The sequence below is a fragment of the Solanum stenotomum genome, chromosome 2 (genome assembly GCF_019186545.1).
Source record: "Solanum stenotomum isolate F172 chromosome 2, ASM1918654v1, whole genome shotgun sequence".
Taxonomy (NCBI): domain Eukaryota; kingdom Viridiplantae; phylum Streptophyta; class Magnoliopsida; order Solanales; family Solanaceae; genus Solanum; species Solanum stenotomum.
The window spans coordinates 21,581,900-21,608,688 of NC_064283.1; the positions used below are offsets into that span (position 1 = coordinate 21,581,900).

Sequence of the window (26,789 nt, forward strand, 5' to 3'; positions counted from 1 at the left end):
GTACCCAACTCCAAGTCAATAGCAAAATCAATATCTCTATTCGGATGAATGCTTGGAAGATCAGTAGAAAACACATCTACAAACTCTCGAACCACGGGCACAAAATCCATGGGAGAAAGATTAACGCTAGTATCCAGAATGAAAGCCAAGTAGGACAAACACCCTCTATCAACCAATCTCTGAGCTCTAATGAAGGAGATAACTTTGCTAGGGTAAAAACCACTAGCACCAGTTAACTCAACTCTCGGGTCACACGGCATCGCTAAATTCACAGTCTTAGCATAAAATCAAAAATACCACGATGCAGAGAAAGTCAATCCCATACCCAAGATAATGTAAAATTCTAACATTCCCAAAATGATATAGTCTACCTAAGTATCATACCAGACCAAAGAAATGAGATATGATCGATACACAATCCATCACTAAGGATTCACCCATTGGTGTAGAAACATGAGCAGGCACATACATTAAATCTGACAACACATCAAACCCAACAACACAATAGGTAGACGCATACGAGAAAGTAGAACCCAGATCAAACAATACAGACGTAGGTCGATGGCAAACTGGGACGATCCATGTGATCACAACATCATAAATTTTAGCCTCGGGCCTCCTTAGAAAAGCATAACACTGGTGCAGTCTGTTTAGAACCTCTACCTCCACCCTACGGAGCTGGAGTACCCCTACCAGTAGTCCTGCCACCTCTACCAGACTGAACTCTGCCTCAACTCCTAGCCGGAGGAGCTGAATTCCTGGTTGGAGCAGCTGAATAAGAACACTCATGTCCTGAATGAGTATGTAAAGGACATTGTCGCATCATATGACCTGGATCCCCACAAGTAAGGCAATATCTAAACATGGATAACTATTGTTGTGAACCAGATGAACTACCATGGCCACCTCGGCTAGAACCATATGATCCTCGGGCTGATTGCCCACTCTCAACGGCTAGAATAGAAGCATGAACCGGTCCACGATGTTGAAAGGAGCTACTATTTCTATGCAAACCTTTACCTCTAAATGAGGCACTAGAAAATTGACCAGAAGAACGGGCCCTCTTAGGCTCCCCAAACTCCTTTAAAACCATCAACTCCGCATCCTTAGCGGTGCTCACAATGGACTGGAAGGAATCCCCCTCTCTAGCTGCCCTAAACACATAGGATCTGACGGAGAAATTCAACCCTCTCACAAACTTGCGAACTCTTTTTGCCTCCTCCGTGACAATAATCATAGCATGCCTAGAAAGCTCACAAAAATGGGCCTCATACTTGGTCACAAACAGACTACCCTAAGTCAAACTCTCAAATCTCAGACGACTCTCCTCTCTCACGCCCCAAGGAATGAAATGGTCCTGGAAAGCACTACAAAACACATGGCACTCTAACGGAGGAAATCGAGATGGTCTAGACCTCACAAAAGTCCTTCACCATTATCTTGCACGACCATGAAGCTAAAGTGCAACAAACCGGTCACCACGAGCATCCACCATACCTACAGCCTCAAGCATCTCATGTCACAAAGTCAAGAACTCATAAGCATCCTCGTTCTTACCACCCTGAAACTGGGGTGGTTTCATCTTCTAAAACCTCTTATAAAACTGTTGATCAACCGCTGTCACAATAACCTTGGGAGTAATTTGTGCACCAAAAATCGGCGCGGGAACCACTGGTGGCAGGCCCGCTTGAACATGAATGCTCCGAGTCTGTTGCTCACATAGGGTCTGCGCCCCTACCCTCATCTGAGCACGAGCTTAATGCTAAAAAATAATAAGGGATTAGCTCAAGGAGTCTTAAAAAGGTGCTAATGGCAGCAGGACTCCCGCGGGTAATAAGAAGCACCCTGTGGCGTACCTGTCGCACTACTCTGAAAAATGTTCTCTAACACACCTAACATCCTCAACAAAGTCTCCTGAAACAAAAGAACTCCAAACTCCGGAGGAACTTAGTCCTCAACAACCTCAATCTGTGGCTCAGGAGAAGCCTCTCTAGCTCGACCTCTAGCTGGTGCCACTCTACATGCCCGACCTCTAACCGGTGCTACTCCATGAGAACGACCTCTAGCTTGGGTCCTACCTCTATCGCTAGTTGGGGCCTCAATAATAGGCTCGGGGACTGCCTCCCCTCTACTAGTGGAAACAGAAGCTCTGGTTTTCGGCATCTGCCAGAACAAAACGCAGAAACTCAACACTAGCGAAGGTAACCACACATGAAAAGAATGAATGAATAAAATGACGTTTTCTAACAATATTTGTAGCCTCTTGAAGATAAGTACAAACGTCTCCATACCGATCCTTAAGACTCTACTTAGACTTGACTTGTACACACGTGAGACCTATGAACCTAGGGCTCTGATACTATTTGCACGACCCAAAAACGGACGTGATGACACATGTCTTGGTGGGAATAGACAAGTGTCATCACATTCGTTTTTGGATCGTGACAATGTATTAGAGGAATGAAAAATTAAAGAAAACAACAAAATACATAATTTTTACTCTATTTTGCATCTATGTATGCATATATCTATAGATCATATGAATTATTTATAACTTCATTTGTAAAGGCTTTATAAATTCTTTATTCTTCATAAATTTGAATTATTATAAAATAAATATGGATTATGAAAGGTTATAACGACAATACTCATTGATGAGGTTATTTTTTCATTAATTTATTAATATTATATTAATTAATTAATCCAAAAAAAATAGCTAAAGATTCAAAAAAAGATAAATAGATTCTTAATCAAAGAGAGGTGCCACATCACTTTTCTTTTATCTAGTTTATATATATATATATATATATATATATATTACACCAAACAATAATTACAGAAAATATAAAGGGTAAAAATGCAAGTTAAACTAATGTGTTTTATATTTTTTAAACTCGATTAAAGACTTTATATATAGTAAAGAATTCAATAAAATTTATAATATTTCATTAAGACAATATTTTATTTTCATTTACATATGATAAATATAATAGTGTGTTCCATATCTCTAATATATAGTGTAAATTAAATAAATTATAGCTATTTAATTGTAATCAACATAAATTTTTCTCTATAAGCATAAAGTACATATATATTTTAACAAAAAGAAAAGCACAAAAAAAAAGAATATATTATAACAGAAAATTTAACATTGAATCTGAAAATCACTTACAAGTATCACCTCTATCAATACTTTACAAAAAAAAATAGTATAAAAAATTCTATCCTTGATATTATAGTCTTCAGGAAATATTTACATTCCAAACATCTTCGGAAGATATATCTCTTTTATTTACATAGCTTAAAATATAAATTATAGTATAAAAATTACCGACATTGTGTAAACAAACATAAATATGTCTTTCTTTCATTGTAATACATCCATCTTGATAAAAAAATAATTCCCTTCAAAACATTCACTCCCTTTCTATCTGCTTTTCAACATATCATGACGTCTTCAATTCAAATGCAATGGTAATGCTATTATCCCCAACAATTTTAAGAGGATCAACATAATATTTGTGTTGTCATTATCTGACATATGGCTATGACTATGGCTAAAAGGAAAAAAAAAACTAAAATAAGAAAAAATAATAATAAACAAAGACGAGTAAATAATTCTTAACTAGAGAGAAATGTCATACTCAAGTAAAAGATCACATAAACTTTGCAAATTCAATTGCGGTGATTTTAAATAGAAAAACTTACGTAAAGAAATGTGAAAATAATAAAATTATTAGAAATATTTGAGCAAATGAATAAAACAGAATCATCAATTTCTTACTTAATTATCATGACCCTTAATCTTTGTCAGTTACTTCACAAAGTAAAAGATCTTAAATAAGGGATGCACAAATTTTAATTAAAGAAGATTCGGGGGAAAAACAAGTCGATAGACTTATCATAATTTTGAGTATCATACAGTTTTGTGCAATACTAATGCAAAATATACAGTTGGTTGTAATGACATATGATCTGTTGTTATTCTAGGGGCACCTCATGTGGAGTCCTGAAATCTTTTGAAGTATGTCTACAATTTAAAATTGGGGTGACACAACAAAATCGCAAAATTTAAAAGTTGACCCGGGCTAACATCATCCCATCATAGTAGAAACACTTCAGCTATGGCGGCAAGTCAGTCACTATAGCGAGGTAGGCAGGGTGTAATTCTCGAAAAACACAATTTCTTTTAATTGACCTCACCTCTTTCAGTGGTGAAATAAGTTAGGGATATTCCGGAAATTCTGCTAGGCCACTTTAAACTTGAGAACAATGGAGGGGGGGGGGGGATTTCAGTGCAAGGAAGGTCAACACCCATGAAATTCCGATCTACGTTCGTTAGGAATCGCCCCACGAAGCCATATAATTTGGTTCAAAGTTATTCAACAATAGTTTGACGTCCAGATATACTATATTTTTCTTAACTCAATTATATACATATTTTTACTTACATCGTGTCCTGTGGTTTGTCGGATATTGCATTATAGGCCTTCAGATATGAAATCTGGATGATTGAATGTATGGTTAGTTGTCTTTTAGGCTGAGGATGGATTGACTTTGTTAATGTTAATCTTGTAGTGATTGTTTGGTGTTATCCTGGAAAAGGTAGTTATGACTTATGAGTGATCAGATTATATCAAGACGAAATTCTTTTGGGTAGGTGATGATTGTTTATTTTCCAAGTTATGAGATGTTTACATGCAAGGGCGGACCCACTCTTATCGAGGGGTGTCAAGCGACACCCCTTTGTCAGAAAATTACTTAGTATATATATTTTCCAAGTTATATATATATAAAGTGTTGAGAACTCTTAATATAAGTTAAATGTTTAGTCTAGTGGTTAAGGTGTTTTGAAACCTCACTTGAGGTCATGTGTTCTAATCCTACTAGCCGTATAGTTACATTTTTTACTACAACCATTGACATCCCTCAATGGACTTCATCTTCTTTCTCAAGAATAATAACTATTTTTATTTTCCTAAAAAATTTAATATAATTTATTCTTGACTTTGTCCTCTAGTTCTAACATATTTATCTTATCTTTCTTTTTAGGGATAATGCTGTAAAAAATGCTACATGATATGGTAATTCAAGATATACCATATCCAAGGATGAATTTACGTAGGTCCAAGGGGTGTCATGTGACACTGCTTTGTCGAAAAAATATACTAAATATACATATATATCTAAAGGCAAAAATAAAATAAAAGGCAAATATATTATATACAATGACACTTCATAACACAAGCGTACACTCAACTTAGTTGGTCAGGCACCTTAGTTCTAAGGTAGAGGTCATTCGTTCAATTCATGAACTTGTCATTCTTTTTATACATTTGATGTCTTAGTTCTAAGGTAGAGGTCATGTGTTCAATTCTTGAACTTGTCATTCTTTTTATACATTTAATGTTCTTCATTCATCCCTTCTTATAAGCTTATTTTTTGTGTTTTTTTTCTTTCACCTTCTTTTTCACCAATAAAATTAATTAAGAACAATATATGAAACATTTAATATTATTAATTTAATACATTTCGAAATAAAAAAATACTCATGCATTTTTTTTTTATAATTTTTAAAAAATATTTCTTTTTAGAAAAGGTATAGTAATGGGTGCAAATTGTATTTTATTCATATTTTGTTCTTTTTTTTTCAAAATTAAATATGACTCACATAATTTCATTTATTGTTTTTCATTTTAAAAGGTGACACCCCTTATAAAAAATTCTGCGTACGCCGCTGACTATATCATGGTCACCCCTAATTAAGACTATGTTTTGTAGCTGATTATGATGTAAATTATCATTGTAAAAAATTAATACGGTGTTGGCTATCAATATGATTTATTGTGCAATAACGAAACTGCTCCACTCTTAACTAAAGGACTCATATTCAAGTCTTGGGTATGGAGAAATCTGTTGGGAGTGTCAACCCCAAATGAATCGTAGTGCACAATTTAAATTTAGGCACAACTCCATTACGAGCACTAAATACTAGAAAGAGAATAAAAATATATGATATTTGGCTTAGTTATGTGAATTTCTAAATTAAAAATAGTTAGTGAAATAATTAATAAGATCCAAATATTGATTTTCTGAAATTTTGAAGAAGCAGCTTCCGATACTGGTTTTCCGAATTTCCTGGTAGCTTCCAACACCATTTTTCTCTCTCTCCCATTAACATACATACAAATCTTTAGATGTAAACAAGTGCTTTGTTGGGTTGAGTGAGTCACATGTGTAAGAGAGTATGTGAGAGAGAAAGTATCGGAGTAATTGAAGGGTTAAATGAATGAGAACCGACCCGCCTTCCCTTCTTTCTCTCGCTATTGACTCTGCCATTCTTCATATCTCATCCTATTCTGATCTCTCTTTCTTACCTGAACACATTCTTGAAGACCTTTTCCTGGTAACACACTCTCTTCTTTTTATGGGTTTTTTCTTCTTCTGATTATCAAGTATGATTATGGGTTTCTCTCTTTATCTAACTTGATTGTGCTATGATCTGATTCTTGGAATTTCTTTTCTTATATTGTGTGATGTATCTATCCAGACTGAACAGAGAAAGAAAGTGGGGGGTTTTTATGTTTAATTTTGTACTTGGGTAATTTTATCTGACTTTTTTTTTATTTTTTTTAGCTTAACCTTAGTTCACTTATTTTGTTATAAATAGAGGATGATCTTAATTCAGCAATTTGTTGTTTAGACTTTGTTATGTAAGAGTAGGAGATTGATCCCTTCTGCATTTAGGATTTTGTTTTTTTTGTAGCTAGTGCACTTGTTGTGTATCTTTTAATTTTGGGGCATGTTTTAATCTTTTTGGATTTTTTAGTATACTTGTGTAAATTTTCTGTGATGGGATCTGGTTTCTGCATTTTTTGGGTTTTCCTTTCATGGGTTTCCCTTGTTATTTAGTTGTATGTGGTGTTCAATTATCATCAGTGCTGAAAGGATTTTTGCCTGTCTTTCGTGTGGTCAATTTGTAAAGACTTTTTGAGTTATTTCAGTTTGACTGTTAGTATGTGATGTATCTATCCAGACTGAAGGGAGAAAGGAAGTGGGGTTTTTGTGTTTAAGCTTGAACTTGGGTAATTTTATCTGACTTTTTTTGCTGAACAAGATAATGTTAATTCACTTATTTTGTTTTGAAGAAGATGATGATCTTAATTCAGCAATTTGTTGTTCATACTTTGGTAAGAGGAGGAGAATAATCCCTTATGTATTTTGACCTAGTCCTGTACAGCGGATTAATTAAATACTGGGTCATGATAACTAATTTTGTAATTTTATTGAGTCGTATCTTTTTCATGTAAGCATGAGTATGTGCTTTTTCATTCACAACATCATAAACATTAAGTACAAAAAGTCCCGAGTTACAATAGCCTTTCACCACAAACACATTATTTTTTGTCAGTATGATCTTATCAAATTCAAATGACACTTCCACTCTAGATTTATTAAGCAAGGCTACGGGAATCAGGTTTGCCACATCGTAGGAACATGTAGCACATCCATAAAGGCTAAAGTTTTTCCCAAAGTGAGCTTTAGGAGTACTTTATCCTTACCCAAGACTTTAGTAGTTCTTGAGTCGCCAAGGTAGACCATGTCATTATCATCTCCTATTAATTTATAGGAGGCTAATGCTTCTCGATTTGCACAAATGTGCCAAGTAGCCTCAGTGTCTACTCCCATCCCTTTATATGTGCTACAATGTTTACTTGAGAAATGACAGCTGCAATAATTTCATCTCCTTCAGCTAAATTATCCTTTAGGAGATAATCTTTTTCTTTGTAATTTTTTGTTCTCTTTGTTGATTGTGCAATATGTTGACTTGATTTTCCACAAGTAAAATAAGAGCCTTTCTTTTTCTTAATATTGGGAATATAAGACTTGTAACCTTGAGACTTAATACCATACCTTTTGTTATTGCTGCTTTGACCTTATATTAAGTTTGCCTTGAATGCCAACTCCTTTGCTTTGAATGTCTCCTTTTTGTTGGTGGCTTCAATTAGAGTGTGAGTCACAATTTCCTCAATGGTGAAATTTGTCGTCTTATGCTTTAAGTTATTTTATAATCATTCCATGAGTCGGACAATTTTTCAATTAACCAACAACAAATATTTCTGGTAGAGTGATCCCCTCGACCTTCAAGTCTTCAAACAATTTTTGATATTCATTGATTTGAATTTTCATCTCCTTCTCGTTACTCATTTGCCATTGATAAAATCTCTCGACCACAAAATTTGTTTGGTAGCATCTTCATCAATGAACTTTTTAATTAAGCCTTCCTAAATAACTTTTGCTTCTTTGCAGCTTCAGTATACATCAAACAGTTCGTTAGATATAGTTTGTAATATAGTATGACGACATACCTTATTGGCATATTGCCATGATTCCAGAATTTTTTTATCAGCGTCTGCACCAAGTTGTGGATGTAATAATGCATGTGCAAACATAGAACAATGAAAAAACTTGTTCTTGTGACCTTTTGAAATTTTCATTAGCGAAAATTTCAATATTTGACACGTTCGAAAATGGTTTGACATATGGTCAATCGGAATTGGAGAAATAGGATTAGTACCGACATTGATAGTGTCAGAAATAGTTTTGAAGTACTATTAAGCAAGTCGAGTCCTCTATTTTAAAATTGTCTTAAAATAAATGGGGAATTGTAGGATATTTTAAAATTATTTGAGCAAAGTTGAGCAAGTCGAGTCCTCTATTTCAAAATTATTTTAAAATATATTGGGGATTGTGGGATATTTTAAAATTATTTGAGCAAAGTTGAGCTCATCTAAAGTGTGGACTTGGTGGTCAAGTTATTGCATATGACTTCAACACTTATGTAATCAAGTTAATGACAAGTGCTCATATGTCATCACTTGATGACCAAGCATTAGGCTACAGCAACATGTATGCGAATAAAACACTGCCCACTTAGTCTCTTTCCATGTTAAAAGCTATTTATCAAACATGTACAGACATGGTCATAGTTGTGTTACTGCTCCAATTTATCAGCTATGACCAAGTAACAGGAAGTTATACCTGAACCGGACAACCAACTTTCAGCTCCAACTGTAGTATTAGGCTATCAGCAACTAAAGCAGGACAAAGTATACCACTTGTTATTTTGATTTACACTCTGTTTAGATCATTGTTCCCCATTGTATTGTATTGTATTGTTACCATACCTACAATGTTTGTTTTATTGTTAAATTTCGTTGTTATGTAACAATGGAAACCCCCATTTTATGGAACAACCGATTTGGTGTGTTCCCATTGTTACTTAATTTCTTTTTTCAATTATATCCTTACATAATATTTCATATTACTATTTTACCCTTTACCCTATATTATTTAATTCTAGTCAAACCTCATACCATAGAATAATTAAGGATATTTTAGTAAATTTATAAATTACAATACAATACAGTACGATACAGTCAAACCAAACAATAAAAATGTTATTAAACAACAACAAACAATATAGTCTAGCCAAACATTGTATCTACAGTACAGTATAATAGTANCAACCAACTTTCAGCTCCAACTGTAGTATTAGGCTATCAGCAACTAAAGCAGGACAAAGTATACCACTTGTTATTTTGATTTACACTCTGCTTGGATCATTGTTCCCCATTGTATTGTATTGTATCGTTACCATACCTACAATGTTTGTTTTGATTGTTACTTAAAATGTATTGTATTGTATTGTTAAATTTCGTTGTTATGTAATAATGAAAACCCCCATTTTACGGAACAATCGATTTGGTGTGTTCCCATTGTTACTTAATTTCTTTTTTCAATTATATCCTTACATAATATTTCATATTACTATTTTACCCTTTACCCTATATTATTTAATTCTAGTCAAACCTCATACCCTAGAATAATTAAGGATATTTTAGTAAAGTTATAAATTACAGTACAGTACGATACAGTCAAACCAAATAATAAAAATGTTATTAAACAACAACAAACAATATAGTCTAGCCAAACATTGTATCTACCATACAGTACAATACAATAGTGTACAATACAATACAGTACATTATGAAACAATGGGTAACAATGATCCAAACAGAGTGATAGTCTATCACTCTGTATCTTTGAAGAAAGAAAGTTGTCTCTCAGCCTAGACTATCAGGATAGCTGATGGATGGGCAAATAATAGTTGACTTGTTCTGGATAAACTTTGGAGCATTTTTTTATTGATGAAGTAACATTTGTATATTGACCAAAACAACACATAGGTTGTGCTGAAACCATACTTACAAGGTAAAGGAAGAACAGCTGATCAAAACCTAGCAGAATCCTAGGATATCTATGATCAACTCAGTATCTTCTATGTAGATTTGTCTACACTAGAAACAGAAGTCTAATGCAATTCAATTTGATTTTTTGTACTGAACTGCTATTCAGAACATTTGGAATTCCTTTATTTCCGGATTGTCCACTATATCCAAGCTGGGACAATCCTTCTTCTATCCTTGTTTACAACTCCTGCTCAGCCTCCTCCCAACAAAGGAGAACCTCAGTTATCTTCCTGGGCATTGTTCGTGCTATACCTCTGAGGTTGGTAAAAATCCTCCATAGCTGATCTGTAACCTTGCAACGTAAGAATAGATGGCTGATTGTCTCAAGTTCTTTTCCTCAAAGAAAGCATCTTGAACAAAGGAGGATTTTACTCCTGTTAAGATTATCTTGGGTCAAAGCAGCTTCATGTGCTAATAACCATATGAAACAAGAGACCTTGAAAGATATTTTCACTTTCCAAATGTGTTTCCAGGACCAATGAGCTATCTGTTGATTGTCTTGATTCAACAACGTGTAAGCTGAACTTACTTTAAAGAGTCCCGTACTGTCTTCTTTCTAGCATAAACAATCTGTACCCTCTGTAAACTTTAAACTTTTGAAATCTTCTAGCTTTTGTAAAACTCAGTCAATGTATCCACTTACCAGTCATTTAAATTCCTTCTGAGTTGTATGTTCCACCTCTGCGAGGACCATGCATCTGCTACTGTCATCTGATGTTGCATAGCCTTTAAGGGGTAAATCTATCGGACACCCCCTACCCAACCAATCATCTTCCCAAAATGATGTTTTGTACTCTTTGTTCACCTTTATGGAGGTGTGATTCCTCATAAAAGGCACAATAATCTTATAGATCTCCACAAACTGACTCCAAAAGGAGAGTGCACTCCATTAGTCATTAGGGAAAGTTTCCATGATATGATGTTCAATTATCTCCCAACATTTGATAAGAAACCCATTGTGTAGCCATCTTGGCCAGGAGCTTTATCCATGGCACACATCTTCATCTTCAGGCAAGTAAGCACCTCATGTTCCTCAAAGACACCCTGTAGTGATTCTCTCTACTTCAGTATTGGTAGGGCTGTTGATAAGATTGCTTAGACTGTTGGCAGATCTCCATTCAACAATTTCAGAACAGAAATTTTGCTAGAATTCAATGATCACTCTCTTAATTCCTTCTGGTTCCTCCATTTTTACATCTCGTATCACTAATTGACTTATGTGATTGCTTTTCTTGTGTGCATTGGTCACTTTATGGAAGTTTTGTCACCTTGAAGCCAACAGAGATCTTTGTCTTCATGTTTTTTCTTCATTTTTGATGTGTTCATCATACTCCATCAAAAAGGTGGCTTGATTCCTTATTTGACAGTGGTCTATTATGTTGGACAACATCTATTGTAGCAAGTTGATTCAAAATCTGAGCCTTTTGAAATCCCAAGTTCCCTGGAATTTACTGCTTCTATTCCATTCCTTTAGCTTGCCTTTAAGTGCTTTGAGCTTGCAAGCCAGAATATTATCAGGCTTGCCTGCAAACTCAAAAGAGGTTCACCATTCTCTAATGCTGTCCACAAAACTTTTAGTGTTCAACCACCAATTCTCAAATTTGAAGTAGGATTTGTTCTGTTCCCAGGCACCACATTGCAGTGATATATGGATGTGATCAGATTCAATTCTTTGTAGAAGTTATGTGATATTACTGAATCTATCATCCCACTCTTTTGAAAAAAAAGTAATCTGTCAATTCTTGAAGCAATCATATGATTATCACCCTTGAACCAGGTGAAGTGCCCCCTTCCAGTTGGGGTTCTATGAATGTCATATCCTCTATAAAATTTGAGTTCACCATAGTTGGAAATCTCCTGCTACTTTTCTGAAGGGAATCTTGAGATGTTTAAGTCCCACAAACAGCCAAAGGTCACCCATCAATCCCCTAACTGCTCCTATCTCTTCATTAACATTTTCCCTTTCATATCTGTAATTTGGTGCATATACCCCTGACACTCAAAATCTTGAAAGTGTGCCTCAAACTTGCAAGTTAAGGTATACGGACCAATTTGAAAAGAGGTCCCTCTCCAAATTCCATTATCCCATAACATCAATATACCCCCTCTGGTACCATTAGCTTCTAGGCATTCAAATCTCACCCATCTAACCTCCCCAAATCTCTTTTATGCTCTCCCTTACACTACCTTCTAATTTTGTTTCCTGAAGACAAATGATGTCAACACTCAATTTGTGTGTCAAGCTCTTTACAACTCTTCTTTTATCCATATTGTTTTTCTTGAAACGGGTAACTATGTATTTCTCAGGGAGACCATCAAAAGTGTTGGTTACAAGAAAAAAGAGAAAAAGAAACACTTACAGGGATATTCATAATTCTACAAAATGGTCTAAATCCTCTAGTCACATTTCTTTACACCAAAGTAGAAAGATACTATATAATTTCATCTTACTTTTTAAATGGAGTTGAATCTATCTTCGAAACATTTCCCATTTCTTTCTCTCCAAACTGTTCACCAGATACACCGTGGGATTATCCTCCACAACTTCTTCTTACTCTTGTTTCCACCTCATTTTATCCAACAACTTGGCAAGTCTGCTGTATGTTCAATGCATAGTCCATCTTGTCTCAGTTAGGTTTAGAAATAAGGACCAAATCTGTGCAGTGAATTTGCTAAGTAGAAATAGATGATTGTTGGTTTCATTTGTTCCCTTGCACAAGAAACATCTGGAGACTGATGGCTCGTTTTCTCTTCAAAACTTCATGTGTCAAACAGACTCTCTTAGCCACCGACCAAGTGAAGCATTTTACTATGGTTGGGATGGGGCATTTCCATATGTCTCTTCATAATTTTTGCTGCTCTCCATTCTGCACCATGCATTCCTTTCTATATGCCCCGTTTAGAGTGAATTCTCCATCTTTATTCTGTCGCCATCTCAAGATGTCTGGTTCAGAATTGGTCCCATTGAAATCACCAATCCTACCTAACAAGTTAGCCATCCTTTCAATCTCCCATTCATTCAGCAACCTTCGACAGTTAAGTTCCAGTGCACTCCAAACTTCATAAGGTCTCCATCAGTGGTAATGTCTCCTTCCAAGCTTCCTAGAAGAATTTTATTCTTTTTCCATCTCCTACTATCATCTGTTAGTTTCTTCCAGCTTGGGCAATAGAGCTGTAATTGTCTTCCATACTCCAACCCCATAAGTACTAGTGCTCACATATGTACACCATGGATTGAGTTCATCAAGCCAAGCGCTGGCCGGCAAGAATCGCCGGGGAATAGCTATTTAGTTATACTGAATTTTGATGTGATTGGGTTTGGCATTCTCTCAAAATAGAGAAATAAAGGATTTCTTTTTCCATCTTTGCCCTAAAAAGGCAGAACTCAAACAGTGATCTAATAAAAGAAATCAGATATCATCTGCACGGACAAGCTATGAGCTGTTGCAGAGTTACTTCCTTTTAATCTATATGAGTAGAAGTAGGCGTGTTAATGCATGAATCAAACGATGAGTAAGGTCTTTTTTTTTTTGGTGTAGCTGATGTTTCTGAATTCTGAACTAGGCGAGTTTGTTACATGATTTATCCTTCTGCAGTTACTTGGCCATAGTTGTGTCACTTTTCTACCTATTCTTTACACGTTAGAACTTCAACCTGTAAATCTGTGGCAGGTCATCTTTATGTATTCCAAGTGGTATTCACCAAGCAAAATTAGCAGGCATATCTCACACCTGCACTTCTTGTTGCATCTTAACAATATGACACTGTCTGAACTTCTACAACATATAGACTGTAGACCTATGTTGCTCGGACTCTTCAAAAATGCCAATGGGTGCGTGTCGGATTCGCCAAAAGTAGTGTATTTTTGAAGAATCCGAGACGGGTGCGGCATCAAAAGTGAAGAGTCCGTGCAACTAAGCTGTAGACTATACCAATATACTAGCTGTGGACTATTAATGCAGTTACTGCTCCGTATGTTCACTATTAAAATTATGAAATTCCCCAACGAGAACTGGAAAACCTCCCTTGGGCAGATCTAATGATGACAAACTCTGTAAATTTTTGTGATGATCCATCTACTCAATCATGTTGGAGTAGGTTCACATGTGATAACACTATTAATTTTCTGTTCTTGGCAGAGGACCTTGAGAGCTGGGAAGCTAAATGAGAAGATTTTGAAGCTGTTTATTGCAACTGGAAAAGAAGAAATCCTTTCGCTAATTGGCGCATTTAACATCCAATGTGTTCTTACTCCTGTGCTTCCTACTAGTAAGTGTTTTTTAAAAAATCCTTCTGTAGCGCATTATGATTCATGATGTAATCTTTGTAACTACTTTATTTCAGGATGCTCTGAGAAATTCTAATATTGTTTGGTAGCAAGCAATTTTTGCAAAAGGCTCTCTCCATTCTCAAGGCAACAAATCCTGTTCTTGCTTTTGCTTATTTTAGCCTTGAAAAATGTCTCAAGTCAGCGTCAGAGATGATGAGGTAGATATTGTGATAGCTGCAATTGAACCAGATCTTACTTCATTTCTGGAAGAATGGAGAGCAATATTCTCCCGATTTCACCTGATTATTATCAAAGATCCTGACGTCAAAGGAGAACTGAAAATTCCAGGTGGATTTAATTATGATACCTATACAAAAGCTGATATTCAACAAATTATTGGACCTTCAAATGCTGCAACTTTCTCTGGCTACTCGTGCCGATATTTTGGCTATCTCTTGTCAAAGAAGAAATATATCATCTCAATTGATGATGACTGCATTCCAGCTAAGGATACTAAGGGTATCCAAGTCGATGCCATTGCACAACATATCAATAACCTCTCGACTCCTGCCACCCCATTTTTCTTTAATACCCTCTATGATCCTTTCTGTAAAGGAGCTGATTTTGTTCGTGGCTACCCATTTAGCTTGCGAAGTGGTGTCTCGTGTGCTCTATCATGTGGACTGTGGCTTAATTTAGCAGATCTTGATGCACCTACACAAGCCCTCAAGCCGGAGCTGAGAAACACTCGATATGTTGATGCTGTCCTCACTGTACCAGCTAGGGCCATGATGCCTCTGAGCGGAATCAATATAGCGTTTGATCGTGAATTGGTGGGACCTGCTTTGCTGCCATCTTTCAAGTTGGCAAAGGAAGGAAAGTTCAGGTGGGAAACTGTGGAGGATGTATGGACTGGAATGTGTGTTAAGGTAGTATGTGATCACTTAGGGTATGGTGTGAAAACTGGGCTTCCATATGTGTGGAGGAAAGAAAGAGGTGATGCCATAGAGAGTTTGAAGAAAGAGTGGGAAGGGGTGAAGCTGATGGAAGAAGTTGTTCCATTCTTCCAATCAATGAAATTGACCCCGGCAGCAAAAACAGCAGAAGATTGTGTGATTGAGATTGCAGCAGCCGTGAAGGAGCAGCTGGGACGAATAGATCCTGTGTTCACCCGTGCAGCTGATTCCATGGTCGAGTGGGTGCAGCTGTGGAAGACTGTCAAAACCCGAACATAATCCAGTCTTGTTTGGGGGGTGAAGTTCCATATTATTTATTTTCTTCTAGATCCTTACAAAAGGCATGTACATTTCATCCAGACGGTTCTCTTAAAACCGATGCATAATATAGACAAGGTTTTGTTTTCAATTGTTACCTAGGGTGACCAAGACTTGATAATAATGTTTGGTGATTTACTTTCTGTCTTTCTAAATGTTTGGTTCATTTTATGTAAGTGGGACTCAACAGGAAAGGGGAAATAAATGGTGTAATGCTTGCTGCTTCTGTTTCCTTAGTAGAATTGCTGTTAGTTCTAATCCACAAATATGCTGTGTAAAAATCCAAATCGGTTTTGATGGAATGCAGAGCCAGACCACATATGAAATGTGTTTGTCTAATTAGTTGGGGAAAAAGAAAAATATAATTCTCAAAACTTTGTGGTTTTTTCTAAGTTTGAAGAAAAGCATTATTTACAATTTCTATTATTAGTTATGTTGTTAGATTTCGTCTGAAAACTCAACCCTACCAAATGTGTGCCCGACATTTTGATTGAATCGGTAGGAAAGGAAACAAATTTAAAAGTTCTCTCCTATTCTAGTGAAAAAATTGTTTTTCACCATGTATATTTCAGTTCGATAAAAAATGAGTGAGAAAATTATGTTTGATAAACACAATTTTTTCATGGAATAATTGTACAGAATGACAAACTAATAATGTTAATTAAATGCACTAACTACCGTTTCAGTTATTTCCTTCAATAAGCAAAATCTCGATCACTTTGCTATTATAGGGCCCCACCGATTTGTATAATTTATTAAAAAAATAAAACCGACGTTTTTCCTTTTTCCTTTCTTTTATACAATCTCTTCTCCTATTTCCTTCAAATTCTCCCAAATCTTCTCCCCAAATACAATTACAAATTACAAATTTCTCCAGTATGTCCTCGTCTCGTTTTCAAAAGAGAAACATTATTTCAAAAAATTTAGGTACTGCCAAAACTCATCTCATTCTATTAATTTTTGTTAATTTTTTTTTCAATTTTTTCAATTTAAATGTATATGTATATATAACTTATTTTTTTTCAGTCATTTACTGTATAATCATTATTTTTATATTTTTTGTGTTGATTCATGTCTTATACTGTTTGCTTATACAATTGTGGTTGTATAAATGTATAATATTAGTAGTTATTGTATAATATGTTCCTTTAAACATACACATTTGCTCACACTTGTACACTTATTGTTGGGTCAAGTAAATAAAGGAAAGATAAAACTGAAGTTGTTGTTTGTGGGTCATTGGACTGTATAATTATGTGGGTCATTGAATTGTATAATCATGTGGGTCATTGGACTGTATAATCATTATTTTTATATTTTTTGTGTTGATTCATGTCTTCTACTGTTTGCTTACACAATTGTGGTTGTATAAATGTATAATATTAGTAGTTATTGTACAATGTTCCTTTAAACAAACATATTTGCTCACACTTATACACTTGTGTTTATTTCAATATATTTTAATATGTGAATCAACATTGACGTTTTGCTTTCTTTAACCTTATACTCAATTTTCAGCTTAATCACATTTGTATCAACACTGAGTTGCATTGCAATAACATTATACAACTCCTTATACGATGAAATTTCTTTAAAAATCACCCCTCAATTGTATAATCAACGTAACAATTGTCATTGTCCCATCTACCGAAATGCATAACCAAAATAGCTAATGAAGCCATTTTCAAATTTTCTGTATAAAAAAATAAATTATATATACATATACATTTATACGATTAAGAATTTCAACAACAAACAGAACATATATTTATACAAATTCTAGCAACTTTAGTTATTCACATATATACATATTCCCATTATATACTCATATAAACGTTTATATACACATTCTGCATATACATTTATATATAAACAATTACATGCACAAATTAAATTAACGCACCTTTTTATTTATTTTTTAAAACAATCAAAATGTATAAAAAAAAAAAGACTGACTAGCGAATATACAGAAAGACACATCCGTAGCAAACTAAAATTTTGCTACGGACTGCAATTTTATAAAATTTGCTATAGCATATAATTAGCAATTTTTAATTTGCTATACGTAAAATTTTCTCTTTTTTCATTAATCCATAGTGGAAAAACCTTTATTTCTAATAATATTTTTTAAAATAGAATTATTTGAAGCAGCATAAATAGAAGGAAAAATTACCCAAATACATAACTTATTTTACTATATTCTCTAAAATTTCCTTCGATTTGAAAAAAATACAAAAATTCCTACCTAACGCGAAGTCGGAAGTCACTTTACGCAATGTATCGGTCAGATACATCACTTTACGCGATGTATCGGTCGAATACATTACTTTACACAATATATCATGACATACATGCTGTATCAGTCAGATACATCACTTTATGTGATGTATTGGTCGAATACATCACTTCACGTGATGTATCAAGACGTTACTTCATGCGATGTATCAATTGGATACATCACTTAACGCGATATATTGGGACGTATGCGATATCGAGTCGTTGAGTGATGTATTCGAAATATAGACGTGATGTATCAAGAGGCTGAGAGATGTATCCGAAATCAAAATACGACGTATCAAGATGTATCCAAATTCCACCAAATTTAAGGAATTTTTACAATTTGAAAAAGAATAAAAATAAAATGTAATAAGCTCTTTTAACCATAGGAATCCACTATGAGATTCCTGTAAAATCTACTAAATAGAACCATCATATAGCAGAAGCAAATGTTGTGACTTGTGAGTTGTGAATGTGATGATGGATGAAGAAAAAGAAAAGGCTTGTGGACCCCACAATTTATTGTTATTGCATTTTTATATTTATTTAATTCAATTTATTACGTATGTTGGGACCAATATAATTTTCTCTTTTTTTTTTTTGTTGTAGTTCTATTTTCTACTTCTAATTCTAGGTTTAAAATAAACAATGGACTCACTATCCACACGTCAACAATAAATTTTTTCGACACAAATAACTTTTTAGATAGTAAAGTTCACACCATGTGACATGTGCTAAATTAGTTACAAGAGAAAATCCAAAATATGGTCTAAACGCATCTCAAATAATTTGGTTAGTTGGCGTAATAACCAAAACAAAATAGATACATACCTATAGACGGCTGCCGGTATCTTTACACTAACAAACACTCCATAATTCCAAATTACTTCTCTCTTTAGTGGTTGTTGAGTGCGCCACATTGTTAACTGCACTCTTCATTATCTCCATTTTTCTCTTTCATGGCTTCTTCTCTTCCTCTTTTTCAATTTCCAGCACAGCATTACTCTAAATCTAGACTCACTTTCTCACCTAAATTCAATGGTAGTGCATCAAATTTTACAATTAGGTGTTCTTCAAATGGAAAACAGCCTGAGTCGGTAGATGAAGGAGTGAAAAAGGTGGAAAAGCTTTTAGAAGAGAAAAGGCGAGCTGAATTATCTGCTCGTATTGCTTCAGGCGAGTTTACTGTTGAACAATCTGGGTACGTATGTTGATTTACTATAATTTTATTTTTTTTGGTCTTGTTTAACTGTAGTGGATAATCTTTGTATGGCTAGTATTGGTTTTGGTGCGAGTTATGTTCACCAAAGACACCGTTTATATAGGATATTCACATTTGGAATGCATATATGTGAATATCCTTTGCAACGTATTTAATTTGTATTCATTGAATTACACAAAATGACAAAAGGTAGGATTAATTCCAAGTAAGGAGACATGGAATTTTGAAGTTGATATGATTATCTTGTAGATATATTTATCAAGCACTTCACCAATCCCTGAATCAATCACATGTATGTGATAAGCTCAATGAGTGTTAGCTAGAGAGTTAAATGTACATCTATGTTGCTTTATATTGGTATATATAGTATTTTGAACACTCTTAGAACCAATGGAGACTAGTAGTGCAGTGACAAGGGTATGCTCAAAACTTACGTGGTGCCCAGTTCGAATCATTCGACACACATCCATCAACATGTTTGAATAGTCTGAGCAACATAGATGTTGATAGCTATGTCTACATATCTATTCTCTGAGAGTTTCCCATACTGGAAATATGCAGTTATATACTTTGTAAAGTGTGCTTATATAAGGAATCAGGCTTGTGAAATTAGTCTCCATACATTCTCTTAATTATTTTCTGTGTACCTTTTATTTTTCACATGTTCAACCATCAATCGTAAATTATGGAGCACTTAATGATGTCAATTCATGTATTATCTAGCTGACTAGTTGTTTCAGGTTTTTCCTCTTAGAGAGATTTTTTCCTTATTCAGATGTTCAGGAAACTGAAGCAACTTTGTTATTTTAGAGCTGATGTTAAGTTTTGATGATTTAACAAACTTAGGGATCTAACAAGGGACCAGATCCTTGTTATTGGGACTGATGACAGAGTTAATGAATGAATAAACTCAGCGTGAGGGATATTTGTGTGTCATCATCAAAAAGGGGAAAAATGTTATATTCTAGGTGCTTTGATGATTCTCACAAATGCAGGGACTGGCAGAGTTCTCTCGTCCAGATTTATAATGATGTACAACTGTAATGTCAGTGGGTTGGTGAAGTCGTCAGCGTACTCCACCAATAGAAATGGACGAGGTTGTTTGTCCAATGGACAATAATTCTTTTTGGTTGATATAGTCAAAATGGCAAACAACAAGCAGATTCATTCATTCAAAAAGAGAGAGAGTTAGCAAGTCTTCTCAAGAACTCACTAAGAACACATTGCAAGGGACCTGGTCCCTGCAAGACTGCGTATGTGAAAAGACGACAAGACAACCGTTAGAAAAGTTGCCACCTCTGATGTGGTAGGTGCACGTCTTTTGGAGAAGCAGGCTCTGGAGCGTTTTCAAGAGTTTTGTGTTCATTTAATATAATCTCTTAACACAAAACACAAACTAAGATTTGGCAAACAAAATTCTTAAGCTTACAAAGAGAAGGCCATCTTCAAGGAAAAACACTGTTCATATCAACAAGGGACCTGATGGAGTGTTGAAGCGTCTTGTTGTATTTGGAGCTTTGTATCTTATGTGCTTAAATTGTAAATCTACTCCTAAATTATAAAGGATAGTAGATCAGTTGTTTGTCTAAGTCTTTAGGTTGAGCCGTATTAACTAGAGTTAGTTAGTCGAATCATCTTTGTCTTAGTCAAGCTTTTTATATCATTGTTTTGATGTTCTCTTGGGTAGAGTTGCCTAGGAGTGTCAACTAGAGTTAGTTGATGTGTGGTGCAGCAGAGTTGCTGCTCGTTCATGCTCTTGTCTTGGAGATCGGAGTTGGTGGCTAGAGTTAGCCTTGTGGGGTTCTTAAAGTCTAGATCAAGTAGAGGTAGCTGGTTTAGTGGGCAATAGGATTATTGCTTAGGCTCAGTAAGTAATAGGAGTATTACTTAGTGTGGAATTAAGGTGTTAATCTCATGGTTGTGGTTGTAATCTGTGTTTCACGTTTGCTTGAGAAGATTAGTGAAAACAGTTGACAGGTCGTGGTTGTACTCTCTTGAGCAAGGAGGTTTCCACATAAAACTCTTGTGCCTATTTACATTGTGCTATTTATTTTCTGCACTTTAATTCTGTCGAGGGACCTGGTCCTATGATCACTGGTGGACGCGTACATTCCAACAAACTTGCCGATAATCTAGTTAGCAATTTGTTCCTTATTGAGGTTCATGAACTTTAGCTATCCACTTAAGTCGATAAGTTCTTTTGACACAACACATTTCTGTTTTTAGCATCAATAATAAGCACTTAAAGTTATTCTGGTTTCTTTTGTTGCTAAGTTTATGTTTTTTTTCTTTCTCTGGAGTAGATTCTCGTCATTGCTCAAAAATGGTTTGTCTAAATTGGGTGTACCAAAGGAGTTTCTTGAGTTCTTCTCTCAACGGACGGGCGATTATCCTCGCATTCCAGAGGCAAAAGGATCCATCAGTGCTATTCGGGATGAGCCATTCTTCATGCCGCTTTATGAGCTTTACCTTACTTATGGCGGAATTTTCCGGTTGATTTTTGGTCCCAAGGTTTGTTTATTTGCATCAAAATCTAATTTTTTCCACTTGTGCATTTTGAATTCAATCAGATTCTCTGTATGATTGTTTGATGATTTGACATTGTTTGCAGTCTTTCTTAATAGTTTCTGATCCATCAATAGCCAAACACATACTGAAGGATAATTCTAAGGCTTATTCTAAGGTAAATCAATTTGCTGTCTGTACTCTATTAATTTGTTGAATATAAAGGGTGAAGGAACAAATAACCAACTCAAAATTCGAAAGATGATATCTTCTGATTCCTCCATCTCCAGGGTATCCTAGCTGAAATATTGGACTTTGTGATGGGGAAGGGACTTATACCTGCAGATGGAGAAATTTGGCGCGTCAGGCGGCGTGCCATTGTACCAGCATTGCATCAAAAGGTATCAATGCAATTGTTCTACTTCTTGGGGATTATTTTTCTTCTCGATGTTGTTAGTTGGCCTATTGCTGAATATATATGAGCTAATTTGGTCTTTTATTTAATTTGTTTATCTATTTGTGTAGTACTAAGTGAGAAGGCAAAATCCTTCTATATTTTTACGATTGCCATCATTTTCCATTGCTGATTGTAGTACGTAGCAGCTATGATTGGCTTATTTGGAAAAGCAACCGACAGGTTGTGCAAAAAGCTTGATGTTGCTGCAACTGATGGAGAAGATGTAGAGATGGAATCACTATTCTCCCGTCTAACATTAGACATCATTGGCAAAGCTGTATTTAATTATGATTTTGACTCGTTAACTGTAGACACTGGTATCGTGGAGGTACTTTTGCTTGGATCAAATTTACTTGTTTAATCTGTTTTATTGGAACTATTGCAAGTTTTAATTATTTTTGACAGCAGCAATTGTACCTGTGCTTGTGATATTTTGTCTTGTTCAGGCTGTATATACAGTGCTTAGAGAAGCAGAAGATCGCAGTATTGCACCAATTCCAGTTTGGGATTTGCCTATCTGGAAAGATATCTCTCCAAAGCTTAAAAAGGTCAATGCAGCTCTCAAGTTGATTAATGACACATTGGATAATCTGATTGCTATATGTAAGGTAATGTTTAGTTGCTTCAGAGATCATCCTGATCTTCTGCTTATCAAGAACAAAATCGTTTTGAACTTTTACTAATTTTATTATTGTCTGCATGATAGAAGTGACTAGTATAGGTCGGTATATAGTCTCGAGATAAAGCCTTATCGACCTACTGGAAATTGGGTATTTCCATTAAAACCAATCCCAGACTAGAATTTCGGTGTGCATAGGTTCATTCAATTCCACGATTTTGACTGGTATAATGTTACAATGTCAGAATCTTGTGTATTGTATAACCTATCTATGGCCGCTCCTAGATATTGGACTTGTACACAATATTCTCCCGATCTCTTCTCTTATTTCTCATATGGTATAAGAGTAGGGACGATTTGCTTAAGGACGTAATTTATTTCTGCTTCAGCTGCTCCATCAGCCAAAATTTTCATTCTTCTTCCTAGGGTCACCATTTCAATCTATTTCCAGTGTTCGCTCTAGTGACACCGTGACTGTTTCCATTGGTCGTTCAGTGGCATTTCATCTCCTTTTAGCACTATAGAGACGACAGTGCGTTTTCTCTGATTTTTCCTTATTCAAGTGATCATCCGACAGCAATACGCCTGTTTTTGGTGACTCTTCCAACACTGTTCCCTTACGTATTCGATGACTATCCATTATCCAACCACTCTTCTGACAACTGTTTCAACCACTTTTTGAGTGGACATTGTTCTAGCCATTGTATGCATACAATTCTAGCCACAATTATTTAATAATATAATTCTACTGTTGAAAAAAGGAATACTATTCTAGCTATTGTTCTGCCGCTGTTCAGGCACAATTCTGACGTAAGTACTGCATATTGATCAACATCACTTGTTCAATTCCTATTCTACATTATTAATTTGCACAATGAAGGTTACTTCCCCACATTTGAGCTTGAAACAGTGTTAGAATATTAGATATATCGTCCCACAACAGAGGAAGTTTAGAAACCATTAGTAAACTACTGTGTAAGGGATTTGCCCAGCAGATTCTGCCTATCTCCTTTCTTGTCAAAATTGGTCCAGACGGTCAGGTTGATCGGGTTAAGGCTCGTCTTGTTGCCAAAAGGTATAATCAGATATTTGGGCTAGATTATAGTGACACTTTTGCTCCTGTGGCTATAATAGCATATGTCCGTCTTTTTCTATCTATGGCTGCCGTTCATCATTGGCCTCTTCATCAGTGGATATTAAGAATGCTTTTCTACATGGAGATCTTGCGGAGGAAGTCTTATGGAGCAACCACCTGGTTTTGTTGCTCAGGGGGAGTCTAGTAGCCTTGTATGTCGATGGCGTAGGTCACTTTATGGTCTGAAGCAGTCTCCTAGAGCTTGGTTTGGGAAGTTCAACACAGTTATTCAATAGTTTGGCATGACTCATAGTGGAGTTGATCACTCTGTGTTTTATCGGCATTCTGCACCAAATCAGTGTATCTATTTGGTTGTTTACGTTGATGATATAGTTATCACTGGTAATGATCAAGATGGTATCACCAAATTGAAGCAACATCTCTTTAAGCACTTCCAGACTAAAGACCTTGGCAGATTGAAGTATTTTATAGGTATTGAGGTTGCTCAATCTAGATTAGGTATTGTTATTTCTCAACGCAAGTATGCCTTAGACATTCTTGAGGAGACGAGAATGATGGGATGTAGACCTATTGACACTCCTATGGATCCAAATGTTAAACTCCTTCCAGGACAGGGGGAGCCACTTAGTAATCCTGAAAGGTATAGACGGCTCGTTGGAAAATTGAATTATCTAGACCTGACATCTCTTTTCCTGTGAGTGTTGTAAGTCAGTTTATGACTTCCTCTTGTGATAGTCCTTGGGAAGCAGTTGTTCGTATCCTACGATATATAAAGTCAGCTCCAGGTAAAGGACTACTCTATGAGGATCAAGGCCATGAGCATATCACTAGATATACAGACGTTGATTGGGCAGGATCACCCTCTAATAGACGTTCGACATTCGAATATTGTGTTTTAGTAGGAGGAAATTTGGTGTCGTGGAAGAGTAAGAAACAAAGTGTGGTTGCTCGATCTAGTGCAGAATCAGAATATCGAGCAATGGCGGCTGCAACTTGTGAGCTAGTTTGGATTAAACAGTTGCTGGGAGAACTAAAATTTGGCGAAATTGATCAGATGGAACTTGTGTGTGACAATTAAGCAACTCTTCATATCGCATCAAATCCAGTGTTTCATGAAAGGACTAAGCACATTGAGATTGACTGTCACTTTGTCAGAGAAAAGATACTCCCAGGAGATATTGTTACGAAATTTGTGAAGTCAAATGATTAGCTTGCAGATATCTTCACCTAGTCCCTCATAGGTCCTCGTATTAATTACATCTGTAACAAACTAGGTACATATGATTTGTATGCACCAGTTTGAGGGGGAGTGTTAGAATAGAAATAAGTATATATATTCCTACTTAGAATAGGAATAAGAATAGGAATCCTAGTTAGAAAAGGATTCCAATGTATTGTCTATAAATAGGGTCTCAATGTAACAATTTCGATACACAATTCAATAATATTTTTTTCCATATATTTCTCATAGTACACAGATCCCTAATGTCAATAAGTGGTCAGATTGGAAAGGAGTCATCCTATGATCAGTTAGGATCATATAAAATCGCAAGAGGGATCCTGAGGCTGAGATCTTAAAAATCCTACTACTGCAATTTAGGAAGTTTTATTCTTTTTCTCAGCGTTTCTCCATAACTTGTAGATTTCATGTTATAAATTCCGAAACAACTTACCTAATAAATAACGATGGACAATAATGTGGTGGAATGTGACAGGGATTAGTATGATTCAGGATAATACCTCAGCAGTTACAAAATAAGTACCAATAGCGAAGTGGTAATTGGATATGAGAAAGATTCTCTGAAGATGTGCTTCACGGAACTAGCATAGTGGCCTTAAGGAAGTGGATGTATGGGTTTTGTACAGACCTGTTCATCTCTGTGGACTGAAACTGGGACTGAGTGGTCCTCCTCTCTAATACAGCAAAGTCCCATGACTACTTTGTCATATCTTCATACCTAACTTGCAGTACAATTCAAAGGCTTTGTTTGATGTCGTTCTCCATTTCGTTTGAGACTAACTTGTCCTACTTTTCGAATAAGATGTATGAACTTTGTGACAAACGATGTAATTTTTCCTCTTTTAAGTTAATAAGAAACAGTAAGTGAGTCCAAGGATAAAGGCAAAGATAGGAATGCTTATTGCAAATAGAGTTAAGCGCAAAAACCAAGCCCTTTAGTAAATGAGCCGCAGATGTTATGGCAAACATAGATTTTGAAAGATATGTTGCTTTGAGTGAGTACTGACATGCAACCAATTTTTAACTCTCTCTACTATGTTGTCAGTGGCTTTCTAATACGTATCGAAATTTATTTTGCTTGATCTTTTGCGAGTAATTTTGTTCTGAGTTGTGCCTACCTCGGAATGCATTTCAGAGGATGGTAGATGAAGAAGAGTTACAGTTTCACGAGGAATACATGAATGAAAAAGATCCTAGCATCCTCCATTTCTTGTTAGCATCTGGAGATGAGGTATGACACATTGGAGTTTTGGATGCATTTACACTGCCAAACAATTTGGTTTAGAGGCTTCTCATGCATTAAGTTGTAGGTCTCAAGCAAGCAACTTCGTGATGACCTCATGACAATGCTTATAGCTGGACATGAAACATCTGCGGCAGTGCTAACATGGACCTTTTATCTGTTGTCCAAGGTTGGTCTACCTCTGTCAATTTCAGGCAGAAGCTGCCTTTTTATGGGTGAAAGTTCCTTCCTTCGTTTTTTTTAAAGGGGGGGGGGGGGGGGGGGGGGGGGGGG

At 35.6% G+C, this 26,789-nt stretch overlaps 2 protein-coding genes across 3 annotated transcripts in view; both read left to right on the top strand.

Moving 5' to 3' along the window:
• The first annotated feature begins 6,075 nt into the window (after positions 1-6,075).
• On the top strand, positions 6,076-15,988 carry LOC125856468 (probable UDP-arabinopyranose mutase 5). 2 transcript variants are annotated; one of them, XM_049536022.1, is made up of 3 exons: positions 6,076-6,406; positions 14,453-14,582; positions 14,658-15,281. In XM_049536022.1, the coding sequence occupies exons 1-3, from the start codon at positions 6,290-6,292 to the stop codon at positions 14,675-14,677; spliced, it is 267 nt and encodes an 88-aa protein (XP_049391979.1). In that variant the 5' UTR covers positions 6,076-6,289; the 3' UTR covers positions 14,678-15,281. The 2 variants fall into 2 exon arrangements, with proteins under 2 accessions (XP_049391979.1, XP_049391980.1); XM_049536023.1 differs by having other exon boundaries at positions 6,120-6,406; positions 14,782-15,988.
• A 2,970-nt stretch (positions 15,989-18,958) lies between these two features.
• The window catches only part of LOC125856463 (protein LUTEIN DEFICIENT 5, chloroplastic), an 11,930-nt gene continuing 4,099 nt past the window's right edge, over positions 18,959-26,789 (top strand). The window contains exons 1-8 of the mRNA XM_049536019.1: positions 18,959-19,335; positions 21,660-21,867; positions 21,968-22,039; positions 22,152-22,262; positions 22,455-22,646; positions 22,765-22,926; positions 26,409-26,504; positions 26,584-26,685. Of these exons, the coding sequence (XP_049391976.1) occupies positions 19,094-19,335; positions 21,660-21,867; positions 21,968-22,039; positions 22,152-22,262; positions 22,455-22,646; positions 22,765-22,926; positions 26,409-26,504; positions 26,584-26,685 (1,185 nt within the window). The 5' untranslated portion in view covers positions 18,959-19,093. The remainder of the gene's footprint in view (positions 19,336-21,659; positions 21,868-21,967; positions 22,040-22,151; positions 22,263-22,454; positions 22,647-22,764; positions 22,927-26,408; positions 26,505-26,583; positions 26,686-26,789) is intronic.

Coding starts and splice junctions, on each gene's coding strand:
- LOC125856468 (XM_049536023.1), top strand. CDS start 6,290: ATGAGAACCGACCCGCCTTCCCTTCTTTCTCTCGCTATTGACTCTGCC. Junction 6,407..14,452: donor TTCTTGAAGACCTTTTCCTG/GTAACACACTCT, acceptor TGTTCTTGGCAG/AGGACCTTGAGAGCTGGGAA. Junction 14,583..14,781: donor TACTCCTGTGCTTCCTACTA/GTAAGTGTTTTT, acceptor AAATGTCTCAAG/TCAGCGTCAGAGATGATGAG.